The sequence below is a fragment of the Ahaetulla prasina genome, chromosome 1 (assembly GCF_028640845.1).
Source record: "Ahaetulla prasina isolate Xishuangbanna chromosome 1, ASM2864084v1, whole genome shotgun sequence".
In the NCBI taxonomy this organism is placed as follows: Eukaryota; Metazoa; Chordata; class Lepidosauria; order Squamata; family Colubridae; genus Ahaetulla; species Ahaetulla prasina.
Genome location: NC_080539.1, coordinates 49,062,014 through 49,079,177, shown reverse-complemented (window position 1 = coordinate 49,079,177; position 17,164 = coordinate 49,062,014). Strand labels below are relative to the sequence as shown.

The following is a 17,164-nucleotide window of genomic DNA, read 5'->3' as shown; positions in this document are numbered from 1 at the left end:
GCATGTTTACTTAAATTAACAAGATAATATAATGTGAAAAGAAGGCCTCAACTTCAGCACAGATCAATGCAAAACTCTGCAGTGATTTTATCTTAGTGTAAAGATAGCTCTCTCATGTCTGTGTTGTCTCTTTGCTCAAGCCTTACTGCTGTATCTTAATTTGTAGTCACTGTTAAAGCCTCATACTTGCTGCCCCACTGTTCCACACCATCCCCTTGCAGTATTGTATGGTGACTAGCATTTAATAAGCTATATGCAATTCTAGCTGTACTCTTGAATCATGATGAGCCTCTGAACCATGTAGTGGAGAATTAGAGAGAGGCAAGTGTTCTGAGTCCTTTTCTTGGCAGGGGATTTAGACATTTACAATACCTTCTAGGCCAAAAGTCGACTGGGATTCAATATTGCATTAAATGGTGACAAATGGGGCAGGTGGGCTTTATTATTGCATTACAAAGGCTGCTGCTTTCCCCAGTACAGGCTATGTTTTGTGTGTGAAGCGGGCCCACACCTGCTGGAGCTGGGATCTGGAAATGCGGAGGACAGAAGGCATAAGTCTGTGGTTTCCTGCTGTGAGGGGCATGTGCCTGCGGTGGGGCATGCGCACGGGGCTGCTCTCCGCCGAACGGCTGCGCTGTATGAAAGTGCCGCCAAGGTGAGGGTACTGTTCTGTCTCCAGGGTTGAGGAGGAGAAAACGGAGGACGCCAGTCTTCTTAGGGGGCTGTACCTCGGGAGAGAGTGTTGAGAATGCCTGTCCTCCTCCAACTGCAAAAGACCAAGAAGAGTGGAGGAAAAGGTGTCAGGCAAAGACTTGACTCGCTCCTGGTTTGTGCTGTGCATGCTGCAGAAATCTTCACTGGCGGATGGCAAACACTTCTGCTTTACAGGGACTTAACATAGCCTGCATGTTCACCCACTTCTAGGCTAATCTCCTACTGTTACATGAAGGGGCCCTTTAGAAGTTAGAGGTACACCTAGGCCTTACCACTGCACTTTCACAGAAGTGAGGCAGTTCTATACTTTCTCTATTACAGGGTTTTTGAATCAAATAATAAATAATCAAATAATGGTTTTTGAATCAAATAATCAAATAATGAGGATAACAGCTCTGAAATTAATTTTGTTTGCTTCCTCACTTCTCTATTAATCCCTCCACACCCTCTTCCAAGCGGAAAAAAACAGTTGCTTGGATAGAAGTCTATATTTTTTCTATATTCTATATTCATATTTTCTATATTCTTAAAATTAAAAGTCACATTTTAAAGTAAGGAGCTTTTTTAAAAAAACAATAACACAATGGTATATTATAATAGGAAGGTTTAGTTTAGGCTACCTCAAGCTTATCTTGCTGTAGGGAAGCCACCTACAATACCTTGATTGGCAACTAAATAGAGATGCAAATTATATAACTGTAAACTCTAGAAAGTTACAATAATAGGCACAGCATGAATAGCTGGGGTCTCTATCACGCAAGAATATAATTCCTCCTGCAAATTTTATTTGCATCATAGGAAGAATAAAAACAGACCTTCAAATAATGTGAAAAGAATTGATACTAAACTAAAAGGAAGCTGGCAATATTTATTTCTAGTTTGTTAGGCAACTTAGATTTCCAATATATTCTGCTCTTCTCAAATACTGAACACAGAAGCTGTACTATTTATAAGTTTCACACAAATTCCTTTCAATCTCTCTGCAGAAGTTACAACAGGCCTTTGTACTATCTCAATAGATTAATCTGAAGTTAAACTGAACATTAATGTAATAATAAAAGAGAAAGAAATACTACGGCACTGCATTACTTAAAGTAAATTAGCATAAAATCATTATATTAAGTATTTCTCAGAATGAAGTATAGAAAAAATCCATTTTTAATTGAGCTAGTAGAGGAAAACTATAGCAAATACAGAGATCAGATGTAAAATGCCTGTGTTTTATTCCTTCAGAATAATGTGGTGTATATGTCCTCTCTTTTCCTCTCTTTTATCCCAGCTACTCTCATATGCTTTTCTTCTTCAAATTCCCCCATAACCTGATTAGATCCAACTGTCTTCCGAAAGAAAAGGTATTCCAATCTTCACTTATGAATCACCCAGTTGACCTTCTTTATCAACTTCTGTGCAAGTACAATGATGTGCTATTCCTAAAAGTAGCCTTTGATGAGCCTAAAAATTGAGCTTTTGATTTTTTTAAAATTGCCTTGGCTTAGACAAGGGAAAGCTGAAGCTTGCATGATTATTATATGCTTTTACTGGCAGTTCATCCCATCCCTTTTTTCCTTTATTATTTAACATAAATCAAATATGCGTAATTCCTTCAATGTTAGAAGTCTTCTGTTGTGTTAATTGGTGTGTCCTGGACCTACCCTAGATCGTTTATAAAAAATCTTACAATGATGTATTCTAGGATTTATATAGTGATGCCACTATTCAGGTATTAAATAATGTATTTCTGCTAACAAGCAAGCCACAGAATATATTGGTATGGCAGGTTTGATGTATTTTATAATAGTCATATTATAGATTAATATAAATGTAGACATCATTAGGAAAAAGCAATAATTAAATGTTATTAAAGATCAGAGCACTTTTTATTTCAGGATTCACAAACATTTTTTAAAATTAAAAGCAGATAAATGAATCTTGATATAAAACGCCCACATAGGATAATTAAGCAATGCACTGTTAAATTAAGACAAGCATGAAAACACTGTCTCATGCCATATTGATAAATATTAAAATTCTTAACAGAAGCCAGGAGCATGTCCCACAATACATTTAAGATTATTTTTAACATGAATATTCTTCATTTCAAAACTTTTTGAATTTTAAAAGAATAGAAGAAATCTATGCAAAATAGATATAAAAATATATTACTTTCCTAAAAGTTACCAAATATTGCACTTTATCTAAGTACTATAAAACAATGAGTTTAGAGCCAAAGCCCGAAATGATTTGTTTAAGTATTGTGGCAATGACTGATGCATGCTTTACTGGATTTTGCCATGTTCTTTCGCATATCCAAGATTCTAGCATCTAATATGGATTCCAGAATGATAATGGCACAGAAGATAATCACATGATTAAAAAATCCAGGTCTGTTGATATTTTTTTCATATCTGCAGAATAGGCAGCATCTCAGGTTTGAAGCTGATAGAAAAATGGATCAAGAAAACCTAAAAGATTTGAATAAGTATAGTTCTCTGCATCTAGTTGAACTAGATCTAGGAACTTCAAAAGATGAATAAACTTGCAGAATCAATTAACAATTGCTATTTATATGAGAAATAAAGTTTTGTAGGGCATTTTTTTTAATCATTAGCTCAATATACTGGTGAACTACCTCCAAAGACTGCTTAATGACTTCAAAATTAGAGAAAATGATTGAAATGATTGAATGATTGAACTAGGTTTGGTACTGGGCTCACCCTCAATATTTTTTCCTAATGACTTGGAAGGAAAATCTTACTAAACTGCAGATGTCACAAGATTAGATGGAATAATTAACATGGGGGGGAGGGGGCTTCGAGTCAATGTTGACTCCTGGTAACTCTCTGGACTAGTCTCTGAATTTTTCTTGGCAAGATTTCCCAAGTGGCTTGGCATGCCTTCTTCCAAGGGCTTAATAGAAGTAGCTACTGGCCCAACATTACTCAACTGGATTTGTTCCTATGATGAGACTAGAACTCCCTATTTTTAGTCTGGTTCCTTAACCCCTACATCAAATTACCTCTCTAATTAAGATCTAGAAGACAAAGAAAATTCAGAATGATTTTTAATAGCCTAGAAAATTAGAAAAGCCATGTACAAACACAATTTCTTATATTTAGAAAAATGAAATCAAATGCACAACTATAAGCTTGGCGAACTTAGTTTAACAATATGAATCATTAGAGCAGAATATGAATCACGGAATGAAATTGCTGCAAAAAGAGTAAATATAAATGTTAAAAGCTATGCTTCCTTTGAATCGAGCTTGACTCACGAGTTCTGAGGCTTTTTTGGCAACAACACACAAGGGCTCACCTACTGCTTTATCCTGAAATTCCCTGAAATTTCATGGTGGTCTCTTATCTAAATATTAATCAGACACAACCATTAGCCAGAATCAATCAGGTGTGTAATTTTCAGGTTCTATTTAAAACAACTTCCAAACAGAGAAAGCAATATTTTTATTCTACTCTGGTCAGGTTCTGTACCTTAAGTATTGTGTCCAATTCTAATCATCATGTGCTTTTGCATATTAACTATAAGAGGTTCGATGTTAGAATCCTAACACTTAAAAGTTAAAACTGATCGGGGAAAAGAAAGTAAACCCTATAAAAATGGTAAAGTTTTGCATATAGTTAGATTGAAAACAGAGTAGAGAAGCAATCACAGTTATAGGTAGATAGTTTCAACCAAACAGTTCAAAAAGCCTCTAAATGGTAAAGAGAATTCAGAAATTGAACCTCATACCTTGGCCCAGGGTTACTATAACTATAAATGTATTCATGGAGAAACTGGAGATAGTCTTCCCACATCCATCCTTTCTCTTCTTCCTTTTCAGTGTTCATCTTTCTTATTCCAAACTAACAAAAAAATATAAGGCTACTCTCTTTTTCAGCATGCTACATTTTTGGCACAAGACCTGTTAGGAATCCTTGCTCCTAATGGGTCTCCTAATGTGTTTAAACTGTTTCAAGACTGTTAGGAAAAATACCATTCCTGTTGCATGCTTCTGTGACTGTATAGCAGGTGAAAGGAGTTAACAGTAATTGTATGTGTCCTAACATGTAAGAAAAGAAACAGTTGAAATAGGGGGAAAGTGTGTCCCTTGAATTTCCAGTCACTCTTGTGTTGTACCTTATGATTCTTAACAATAATAACAACAACAGAGTTGGAAGGGACCTTGAAGGCCTTCTAGTCCAACCCCCTGCCCAGACAGGAAACCCTACACCATCTCAGACAGATGGTTATCCAACATTTTCTTTAAAATTTCCAGTGTTGGAGCATTCACAACTTCTGCAGGCAAGTCGTTCCACTTATTAATTGTTCTAACTGTCAGGAAATTTCTCCTTAGTTCTAAGTTGCTTCTTTCCTTGATCAGTTTCCACCCATACATTCTTCATGAATGTATCTTTTCTTTTATGTACACCGAGAGTGTATGCACCAAGACAAATTCCTTGTGTGTCCAATCACACTTGGCCAATAAAGAATTCTATTCTATTCTATTCTGTTCTGTTCTGTTGTGTTCTGTTCTGTTCTGTTCTGTTGTGTTCTATTCTATTCTATTCTATTCTCAGGGCCTGAGACAGCTTCGGAATACAATAGCAATAGCAATAGTAATAGCACTTAGACGTATTTATCACTTCACAGTGCTTTACAGCCCTCTCTTAGCTGTTTACAGAGTCAGCATATTGCCCCCAACAATCTGGGTCCTCATTTTACTGACCTCAGAAGAATGGAAGGCTGAGTCAACCTTGAGCTGATGAGACTTGAACTGCCAAACTGCAGGCAGTCAGCAGTCAGCAGAAATAGTCTGCAGTACTGCATTCTTCTCAAAGCTGCAATATAGGGAAAGTTGGCCTCTCCAGAAGACACTTGTATTTCAAGTTGGAAATAGCTGATAGGGTTAGGATTAGGTTGGTTGAACCAAAAGACTGATGTTTTAGTATAATCAGTTGATTTGGTTCATATGATTTACTGCTGGTATAATTATATAGCTATAATAATCATACTTTGATAAATTAGCTAAATCATATATTTATTTAATTAGGATATAAAACATTCAAAGAATATGGAGAATACTCCTGTGAACACTTGTCAATCTCTAACAAGTTGTCATTTTTAAGCTTATTAATAGCCTACTTAAGCTAACTGAACTAAGGTTATTGTGCCAGCAATGAAAAATTATTCCTAGAAGTATCCTTTTTATCACAAGGTATAAAATTTAATGTATAAATCTAAATCATCAACACCTTTCTACTCAGTGAAGTTCTTCTGTATGGACACTGAGATTTTGGCTTCTCCTTGGCTTCTCCTGACTGGCCCTGTTCTCCTTCCTTCTCAGGTAAATGAAGAATTGTACTACAGCTTTAGTCTTGTTAAACTATAGTTCAGCTTCTAGGTATAAAACAGTTTCAAAATTCAAATCAATATTTAAAACTTTTCACACATTCAGATCTCATGCTACAATTAAAAACAGAAAAAGGATGTCCACCCTAACCATGTAAATTCATTGAATGACTTTGGCTCAGTCATTCTCTCCTTCTCAATACAACCAATCTCATAGGACTGGTGTTGTGTGTGGGGGAAATGGTTATTATGAAATTAAAAGCTCCTGGAGAAAAGTTATTAAAGTTATGAAGAAGTTATTAAATTTACAAATAAATAAACAAACTGTTTTCAAATTGAAACAGAAAAATTCCCAAAATGAATAAAACAGTCAATTTCAACCTCAAAACAGCTGTTTTAAATTTGAAAAAAGCTGTTTCAAGTTCCTAATGCTCCAAATGAGAAATTTTGTTACATTGAAAAAATAAAAGATCCAGGTTTTTGCCTTTCTTTTCTTCTTATAGCTTAAGTTAAAATATTCAGTAGTATACAAACAAAATAATGATATTGGCTACCTTCAGATCACTGGACATTAGATATTTTTGTTTCACTTTTAGGCATAGGTCTATCCAAGAAAAACTTATGCAGACTAAGGTAAATCAGATCGTATGTTTCTTTAGAAATTAGAAATTTGTCATAATCCTACAAATTAAGCAAAAAGTACTATAGTCAGAAAAAACACAGAACATATTATATGGCAGAATCTTTTGTTAAATATCAGAAATACCTCATTATAAATTGAAGATATTGATATTTATGCACCATAATCAGGCATCAAATCTTCCTAATTTTAAACAGATTGATTTTTTTAAATTCAACTGAATTTTACTATAGAATAATGACTATTTAGCAAAAAAAGAAAGAAAAAGCCAGAGTTCCTAATTTATCTTGTGAGCAAACACTACAGTCTTCTAACTCTCAGTGCAAGTTGAAAACATAAACCAAAAACTGTCTGTGTGAATTTTGGTTTCTCGTTATTTTCAAAGATTAACAGAGAGATTTACTTCTCAGTTAAGTATTATCAGGGTCAGAGTGTAAGACTTGCAAAAATTGCAGAGTGTAAGACTTGCACAAATTGCTAATAACAAATTTTCATTTGTTGCTTGCTCATGCTGTACACCTGATGAATACCATTACCAAAGGGATTCAGATAGTATGCAGCTGCATCAAATAACTGTATTACCCAAGATATTTACCTTATTATTTAAGTGTTTATAGAATAAAAGGGTGTAAAGAGAATTTGTAAGTTATTTAGAGCAGTATACGCAAACAATAGTACTGAGTTCCCTTCCTTAAATTGGGAAAGAGAAAGGAGAGCAAAGGATAGAGATATACATACAATGGGGCAAGGAGATCAAGTGTACTTGTGATTCATCAAGCAAATGATGTGAATCTTGTGTTTTGCATTTTCATCATAATGCAATTGCTGTAAATTATATAATTTATGTTATTTATGCAATATAGACAATTATTGCATTGCAATAATTAAATTATTATGAGTTGTATTATACACCAATTCTGTACCAAAGAAAGACAGACCTTCTCGTATCTAGTTAAGCATTGTGGGTGAAGGAATTGAACATTTCAACAAAGCGTTGAAATATAGTAATTTCAAAGTACTTAGAAATATAGTACTTTGTGAAAAATTTGGCTTTAATCACCAAAATAAAATAGAATAAAATGTTTTGTGCCAGTTAGTTCTCATTATTTGAAGGGCTTAGGAGAAGATTGCTGTCAAAGTCACAAATGTTGCTTCAGCTCTCACTCATTATTTTACTATTGCAGGAAGCAAATTATGGATTTAAACTTAATGTCATAAAAAATGTTGCAATAAAATACCAGTAAACAAATACATTCATCCTTCCCTGACAAAACCATTTGTTTTAACATCTCCTGAAGTGTACTTTAAGGGCAAAAGAAAGTCAATGGGTTTATTGGTACAAATTTGAACGTCTCATAGCATGGCATTTATCATGAGGTTATATGAATATTACTGAATGCTACCATATTCTTCTGCTATAGCCCACCTTTTAATAGGCCATTTCCTCTGGGCTCCCTTGCCAAAGGTGAGCAGGAAGCATCAGTAGAATGTATTGCAATGCAATATGATATACAAAACCCAAGTTACTAGTCCTTGTATATTAATTACATTAAAAATAAAGTTAATATTTTCCAAATGTTCTTCTGTACTAGGGAAATCTCCTCACGTGGCTTCCTTTTTGAGTAGAATTTTAAATCAGTTGAGGTTTTATTAAGACAATTTATCAAAATACCATGGACTATGGTAGTAGAAAATAAGATATATTTGGAAAATGTGACAGATATTTTTATTTAAAAAAAAGAAAAGAAAAGGAAGTCAACAAGGAAAGGGGATGACTACCTGGAGATTACTTAGATTTGAAATTTCAATAGTTGCCCCCTCCCAGCAGTCACATGACTGCACTTCTGGCACTTGGCAACCAAGCTGCATTTATCGTCCTTTGCAGCATCCCATGATCACCAGAGCACATTTTATGATAGTTTTGCTGAAAACTGGCATCTACTTCCAGTTTTGGGCAAAATCATGTCCATAATAAATGATTGATTCACTTAACTACTGTTGCATTCATTTAATAATCACCACAAAAAAGGTCATAAAATTGGATTGGTCATGTGATCAGCCAGCTTTACAGTCCTCATAAGTTATGACTGTGATGGGCAGGCTCCATTACAGTTTTAACTCAAGGATTAACTGTACAATTTCTTCACAGTGGATGAGCCATCTTTATTTAAATGTGAAGACACAAACACATTGGAACTGAATTTAATTTCTGAAACTTCTTTAACTACAGAATGGGAAGCTAATAGATCATTTATGAGAGGGCAGTTCATCTCTCACATACCGTGTTTCCCCAAAACTAGGACATGTCGGAATAATAAGCCCAATTGGGCTTTTGAGGACATGCGCTAAAATAAGCCCCCCCCCAAAAAAATAAGCCCTCCAAAATACTTAGTTGCATGTGCAGTTGCTGCACAAATAACATGACGTGAGGAGGCGAAGCCAGAGAGGAGGGAAGGGAGAGGGAACATGCTCTATGAGCCCCACACACCCCTGCCATCCATGCGGAATGATCTCGCACGAACTGAACCCAAGAGATACAAAGAAGTAGATTGGAAAGGGCCGGCCACATTTGAAAGCGACTATTTGAATGTAAGGAAGGCAGCAGGAGTTTGAAGTTGCTAGGTGGAGAGTGCACCAACTTCGACTTTAATCCAAGTTTAGAAAAGCGGTCCGAGTCTCCCTTTGCAATCCTGTATCTCCTCGTCCAGCCTTCTTCTGCAAAACCATGTCCAATGACAAATTTGCCTAAGTGGACACTGCAACCAAGTCAGATCTGGAGGGGGGTAAATCCAGAAAGTTGGATTGGTTTTCCATTAGTGAAAAAAGCTGGGATGGAAGACCATGCCGTGAGTTGCAGCCAGACCTTTCCAGTCTGCTTCTTTGTATCTCTTGGTTTCAGTTTGCGCAGCCTGGACATTGAAGGCTGGGGGGAGGCTTCATTCTGCTGTCGGGTTTGGGGCTGAGGGGGGTGGACAGCGCTTTAAGGCCACTTGTGCAGCTGAAGCAAGAAAAGCTTCATCCCACGCCCTCCCCTCCCGGTTAAAGAATGAAGTTGGGAGGAGAGAGAAAAGCGAGGAGGAAAAATAGTCACCTCCCAAATCTCCAAAGGATGTGAAGTTGAGATCTGGCTAAATGGTCAGCACGCCATTACCAAATAAAAGCGGACCGGAGGATATTCACTCCTATTGCTTCTCTCCCTGTCTGTCTCTCTGCCTGTCTTCTCTGCCGTGTCTTACCTGACTTCCAGCTCTTGCCATGCCGGGCGAGGGGACGGTAAGGGGAGTCCCATCTCGTTCCATGTGTCTCGCTTCTCTGCCGCCCCACTCCTCCTGACCTGCTACACCCCCTCGCCGGCCAAGATCAACAAGCCAGATTTGGGAAGCAGAACGCATTGCCACCATCCAGGAGGAGAAGAACGTCAAAAATGGGCTTTCTCGCAATGCCTTCTCTCTCTCTTCTTCTCCAGAGTGGCAGTGATACATCCGGCTTGCCACTAAGAGAAGGGCACGTGAGCTAGGGTTTGCGGGAGTGGCTTCCACGAGGCCATTCTACGTGGATGGCAGGGGCGTGTGGGGTATGTTCCCCCCCTTTGCCCCCCCCGCCTCACCTCCTCACCTCGTGTTGTTTGCATGGGAAGTAACGAAAAAGCTGCCATAATTGCTGGAGGCAGCAGCCTGAGTGGCACTGGCAAAGCAGCCGGTTGGCGCTCCGGGGCCGAGGTTTAGGGATAAGACCCCCAATAATAAGGCCAAGGTGATATTTCAGGGGTTAAAAGAAAATAAACCCTGCCGGTCTTATTTATTGTACTAACTACGACAATTATGCAAAAGCAAAATGATATCCTATTGAATTATCTGAAAAAATTGGAAACAAGTCACAAATTAAATTCAGGCTCAGATTTTAGTGCAAAAGATAAAAACTATACAAAATCAGCCTGATTTACTAAAAATACATGTATAAAAAGTTGAAACTTATCACAGAGAGATAATCTGAACAACGTAATAATGCAGACAAATTATTGCTTTACAATCGCAGGAGGAGCAGAATAAAAGAAGGATAACTTTGAGATGGAACCAAATATGTCTCTACAATGAAAGGCATTAGTCAGCATTTCATTATTTTTCAATATTATACAGAAAGCAGCAATCTGACCCAGCAGAAACTGAAGAACATTTAAATAGTATATTACAAAAAAATGTACTGATCAACAAAAAAGATTTTTAATCAACCTATAACTAAAGACAAAACTAAATGAATTTTAATTAAGCAATTAAAAAATTAAAAATGAATAAAACTTCATGATCCTATGGCATTTCAGCAATATATTATAAGATTTTTTTAATAAATTCTGATTATACTTTTAAATGAAAGGTTTGTTACCTTAAGTAACAAACAAGACTCAGGCACATCCTGGAAACCGACTTTTCAGTGCTATGATTTATAAAGTAGGAATGGATTTGGCTCCTCCTTAAAGCCACAGACTTATTTTATTATTGAATGTGTATTAAACTTCTTTAGCAATTCCTGTTAAGAGGATAAATGTTTTTTTTTAACTGAGATAATATATCCTGACCCTGACTTTGTCCTGAAGATATATATGAGAGAAAATATCAGATACATTTTGAAGGCTACTGGCAAGATAAACCAGAAGACCAAAGATAAGTTATTATTTTCCTTAATGCTGAAAAAGCCTTCGATCCTCTTAAATGATCTTTTTGGTTACAGATCTGCAAAAAGTACACTGTGACTTTAATTTATTTACATGGGATGCAGGGTACTATAAAGCAGTAGACCCCAACTTTTCTGGCACCAAAGACAGTTTCATGGAAGACAATTCTTCCACAGACGGGGGGGTGGGGGAGTTGCATGCAACCTTGATTCTGCACATGTGCAGATGAAGCTTTGCTCGCTCTCCCATCACTTGTGTGGCCTGATTCCTAACAGGCCGAGGACTGGGGACTCCTGCTATGAAGAACAAAAAGCTAAAATTATTGTGAGCGTTGCTTCAAACTAATGTACTTTACTGATACTTTACTGATTAGTCTGGTAATCCGAGTATATCAAGAAACAATAATCCTAAAAATTAAATCAGTTGCAGAAGAACACAAACTGAGTATTTTGCTAACAATTGTTCATCTTAGAATCTCTTTTTTAACACTGATAGAACTTATGCAACAAAGTGATTTAGTGTCCAGTTATCAAATTAATGAAAACACAGAGGTTGATATGGAATTTGACAGAGAATGAAAAGCAATTTGTGTATTAGCTAATTGGTTTACTGCTGAAAAAGTCAAATCTTTTCTTACAAAAAACAAGAATTTATTCAAAAACAATTATTTACCAATCTATAAACATATAATAACAGATATTTCTAGAGAGAAGTAATTATATTTGTCTTGGTTACGAAGAATTTCAGCAATCAAAATGGATATTTTACCACAACTAAATTTTATATTTCAGATTATTTCCGCTCCTATTTAGAATAAGTTATTAAATAACTGGTACTATCCGAGAGAGAGATGTTGCTTTTGAATTTAATCTTTAGCTGTTCATTAGGATAGATAGAGAGAGAGAGAGAGAGAGAGACAGACAGACAGACAGACAGACAGACAGACATAGATTAGATGGATAGATATAGATAAGAGAGACAGAGAGTAATGAGCAGCCAAGGATTAAATTCAAAAACCTGTAAAAAAAATTTTTTAAAGGTGTACTATTATGCCAGTTGCCTAACATGGATTTCAGAATGGATTGTATTTCTTTATAGTTCCATCATCTTAATGGAAGAGGCAGTATATATTTAGGCTAATATACACAGAAAGAAACCATTTTAAGAGACTATCAAGCAATTTACTAAATGTTTGATATAAATATTGGAAAATAATAAGTCCATACTTTTCCTCTCATGGCTCCTTACTGAATATCTTTCTTTATGATGCACTAAGAAATTTGCTCAATGGTAAGAAAATGATCTGCTTAAATTGCAAGATATTAGTATTTAAGAGGACTCTCAAATTGTTTGCTATGCCATGCTCTTCCATATTTAGTTGGTTCCAATATTATCAAGTAAATAGTACAGAAAAACTAGCAAACTGTTACATGAATTATTAGGCTTACTTAAGACCAATTAAATTTAATTTAATTAATTAAAGGGATGCGGTGGCTGAGTGGCTAAGATGCTGAGCTTGTCGATCGAAAGGTCGGCAGTTTAGTGGTTCAAATCCCTAATGCCGCATAACGGGATGAGCTCCCGTTACTTGTCCCAGCTTCTGCCAACCTAGCAGTTCGAAAGCACGTAAAAAATGCAAGTAAAAAAATAGAGACCACCTTTGGTGGGAAGGTAACAGCATTCCGTGCGCCTTTGGTGTTTAGTCATGCTGGCCATATGACCACGGAGACATCTTCGGACAGCGCTGGCTCTTCGGCTTTGAAATGGAGATGAGCACCGCCCCCTAGAGTCGGGAATGACTAGCACATATGTGCGAGGGGAACCTTTACCTTTAAGACCAATTTATCTTATCATCTATCACTATAATTTTCATATTAGTCTTACTTCCATCTATAATCACTATTTCTATTTTTCTGTATTTTCTCCTATCATTTGTCACTCCCTCATTTATGTATGGTGAAAGATGGATTTGTGAATCCATAGCATATTAAAGACAGCTACATATTTTTCAGAGTTCTCTGATTATTTAAAAACAACTGTGAATCTAAGCAAAACATATGAACTATGGGGTATATTTTCCAAAAGAGGTCCATCAGTACCTTGAACATGGGATATTGTAACTGTTGAATAAATAAGTATTGGGAGAATAGCTACAAATGTATAACTGAGAAAAAACAAATAAAAATACAAAATTACAATAGATTGTTTACTGAAGAAGTATAATGGTTAAACTTGTTTTAGGGGGGCATGTACTGTATAATAGTTTTTAAGATGTTATTTTTCTGACATGTAATGATAACTTTTCTACAATACTGACATTCTTAAGGTGTTCTGCATAGGTTATTTTAATAAAGAACTAGACAACATGTGACCCGTATTTCCTTATTTAAACAGAGAACAAGAATGATCATTGATGGGTTAAAAAAATCAGCGACAACTTCTTAATTTCCTGTCAGCTTCCCAACTTCCTTGTAGGAAGTTAGCAGCAAGCATCAGAAATGTATCTCCTCCCTCCCTCCTTTCCTTCCCAGCAGGTAAGTAAGTGCCTGCAAGATGTGGGAGTACAAAATGTGGAGAGTACGTGAATCCACAAATGACTGGCACAGTGCAAGTGCAGAGGGACTAGTAAAAGGTGCACCATTTCTCCATTAACTTTCTCCATGCACGCTTTCCACCAGCAAAGTCTTTGTTAGTGGGAAGGTGACAAGAAGCCTGGCAATCTTATCATTTCCTTCTGGTTCCTCTCCACCACAGCAGTGTTACTGTGGCACTCAGCAACAGGCACAAAGGGGCACAAAATCTTCCCCAAATTCATTCCCTTAAAAGTTCAGCATTTTGTACATTAGCCCGTTTGAAATACCTTTGTTCGTAAAGTTTTGCCTTATGATGCAGCGTTTTGCTCAAGGAAAGTTTACAAAGCATCAAGCAGACACAAGAGTTTTAGTAGTATATAGATAATGTTCCTTAACTACCCAAAGAAATAGTTCACAGGAATTGCAGCATCAAAAGGAAGTAAAATAAGTCTTGACTAAAAGCATAGCAAGCCAACCCAGATCTTGCCCTAGCTTGAAAAAGATTAGCTACATCGTCGCCCCAGACACCAAGTCAAACAACATACAATGGCAACTGGGACTTGACTTTCCATGGCCAAGAGATGAGGTCATAAAGCACGATTGCATCCCTAAGTGACAACACTTATGGTACCTAAAATTGCACAACAGCCATTGTACAGCTCAGGGAAGAAGCACGAGAAGCACCACACAGGTCAGGAAGGGAGCACATGGGTGCAAAAGTGAGTAAGAAGCATCGCATGGATCAGAGACGGTGATAGGAATGTGCGAGAGGTAGCATGGTGGTTAGGGACACAGCACAAGGATATGCAGAGGGAAAGTGAGAGCTGTGGCACAGGTCAGAAAGGGTGCAAAAGGGTGCAAAAGGATATGCAAGCAGTGAAGCATGTGTCAGGGACAGTGCGCATGGTTGAAAGAGTGCATGGAAGGCATGGTGAGGGTCAAGGAGGGTGCAAGGGAGTGTGTGAGGAGGACAGCATGGGTCAGAGAGAGTGCAAGGAAATGCACTTAAGGTACTGTGCAGGTTGAAGACAGTATATAAGATGAGTGATAGGTATGGCGCAGGTTGGGGTGGGTGCATAAGAGTATGAGTGGCCAGCAAGAGCACAAACGGCCTGGGAAAGGATACATAGGTAGGGGAATCTTAACCCAGAGATCTGCAACCTTCTCTGCTAGCTTCCTCGCTGACTTTCTGGGAGCCACTTGGGATGGCGAGATGGGTGGCATATAAATTTAATAATAAACAAATAGCAATAGCATTTAGACTTACATACCGCTTCTTAGTGCTTTTACAGCCCTCTCTAAGCGGTTTACAGAGTCAGCATATTGCCCCCAACAATCTGGGTCCTCATTTTACCCACCTCAGAAGGATGGAAGGCTGAGTCAACCTTGAGCTGGTGAGATCTGAACTGCAGAACTGCAGCTAGCAGTCAGCTGAAGTAGCCTACAGTTCTGCACTCTAACCACTGTGCCACGTCGGCTCTTAATAAATAAAATAAAGCTGGAATAGAAGATTGCAAATGGCAATCATGTGATTGGGGAATGCTTAGCAACTGGTCATTAATAGAAATGGGTTGCCAAGCACTTCAATCATGATCATATGACCATGGGGCTGCTGGGATGGCTGGAACTCTGAGAACTTGTCGTAAACAGCATTCTGACTGTTTATAGAATGCTGTAAACAAATTGCTGACTGGATGGCGATAGGCCAAGGTCTATTTGTATTCAGAATAGGAGATTTTCTCTGGATTAGAAATAATAGAGAAAAATTGTTGCCTGTTCTGAACCAACTCAGTCTAGGAAAGAATAGGTTAGTGTCCAAATTATCTCTGGATTCCATGCATAATAATACATATACATTTCAGAATTAATACACAGATGTTGTCTTATTTGATTGTTCCAATCTACTGTCCTCATTCTATAGCAAAAGTGGACAATCTGAGTCTGAACTATAGCTTCCAGCATCCCTTATCATTGGCTATATTGGTTCAACCTAATGGAATAAAAGATTCAGCAACATCTCCAGGGTCATAGGTTTCCCACCACCCTGCTGATCCTCAGGACTAATTTGCATCAAAAACAATTCACATGGATTCACTTCTAATGGAGTTTGCTATAAAACATTATTGATGCTGGTGTAATAACACTAATATCGATTCTTTAGATACACTCGATCTGGATATGATGCCCAGATGTGATGACTTTGCTAAATAAAACAGACATCACAAAAATGAAAAACAATGGCAATATGAAGGAGATTGATTTCTTTTGCATATCTTACCTGTCTCTCGGGACCCATTGGCTCAGATTCTCGTCTCCGCTGCCGGATAGCTGGTGCTGAATATAAGGGGGACTGTGATGGGCTTCCTGGTTGCTGCTCATGTTTACTCTCAGAAACTGTGTGGCACTGCATTTCATTTCTGTGGGAACTGTCCTCCTCAGCCACAGGCTGCATACCTCGGACTCGCCCATCATGTATTTTGGGCCTGACTGCTGCTTCTGCACCCAATTGCCTCCTTTCGTCCCCTTCTTCTATGGGCTTTAGTTCCTCAGGTTCCTCATCTGTGGTCCCAGATGTGCTTGGTTCAGCACCAGGATGGAAGTCCTTCAGTTCTGTCTCTTTATCAATTATAACCCACTCTTTGCTGTCAAAGTCCTCCTCCTCGGCCAGGGGCACTGATCGGAAAGCATTACTGAGAGCTTCATGCTCCACAGAAGCAGATACATCCATCCTGCCACTTGCCTGTCGGTCTACCTGACCAGTCTCAATAGACAGCATCTGTGCTGGCTGAGAAGAGCATACGAGCCGGGAAGGAGAACAAGGTAAATCTACTCGGGATCTGAAAATGAAAACAAAGAAGGCCAAGTCAAAATTAATTTTAAAAATCAAGAATCTAGGATTATTAAAGAATAATATGGATGACTATTTCCTATAATCTAAGTTAAAGAACCTTTTGAGAATAGCTTCCCTAAAATAGGATCTGTTTGCTTCCAAATTCATTGAAAATGCAAAAGATCAAACTGAATATTAAAGCTGCCTTTCTTCAAGTATAACTCACTAGTCACATGTTTCTTTGGTACAGAATATTAGCAGAGTCGAACACCTGTATCCACCTGGCCACTCTCCTCCCACAGCATGCCTTTGCTAGCCTGTGCAAGAAGATGGCCACTGGAGAGTGGATCCTATTCATTCTGTTGCCTCGCTTATGGTATGATCTTCCAGGAAAA

The 17,164-nt window shown here is 37.6% G+C and overlaps 1 protein-coding gene across 2 annotated transcripts in view; it reads right to left on the bottom strand.

Moving 5' to 3' along the window:
* TTBK1 (tau tubulin kinase 1) overlaps positions 1-17,164 on the bottom strand; it is a 99,868-nt gene that overhangs the window by 28,698 nt on the left and 54,006 nt on the right. For both annotated transcript variants that reach the window (XM_058165178.1, XM_058165177.1), the window contains one exon: positions 16,218-16,776. In XM_058165178.1, coding sequence (XP_058021161.1) covers positions 16,218-16,776 — 559 coding nt within the window. The remainder of the gene's footprint in view (positions 1-16,217; positions 16,777-17,164) is intronic.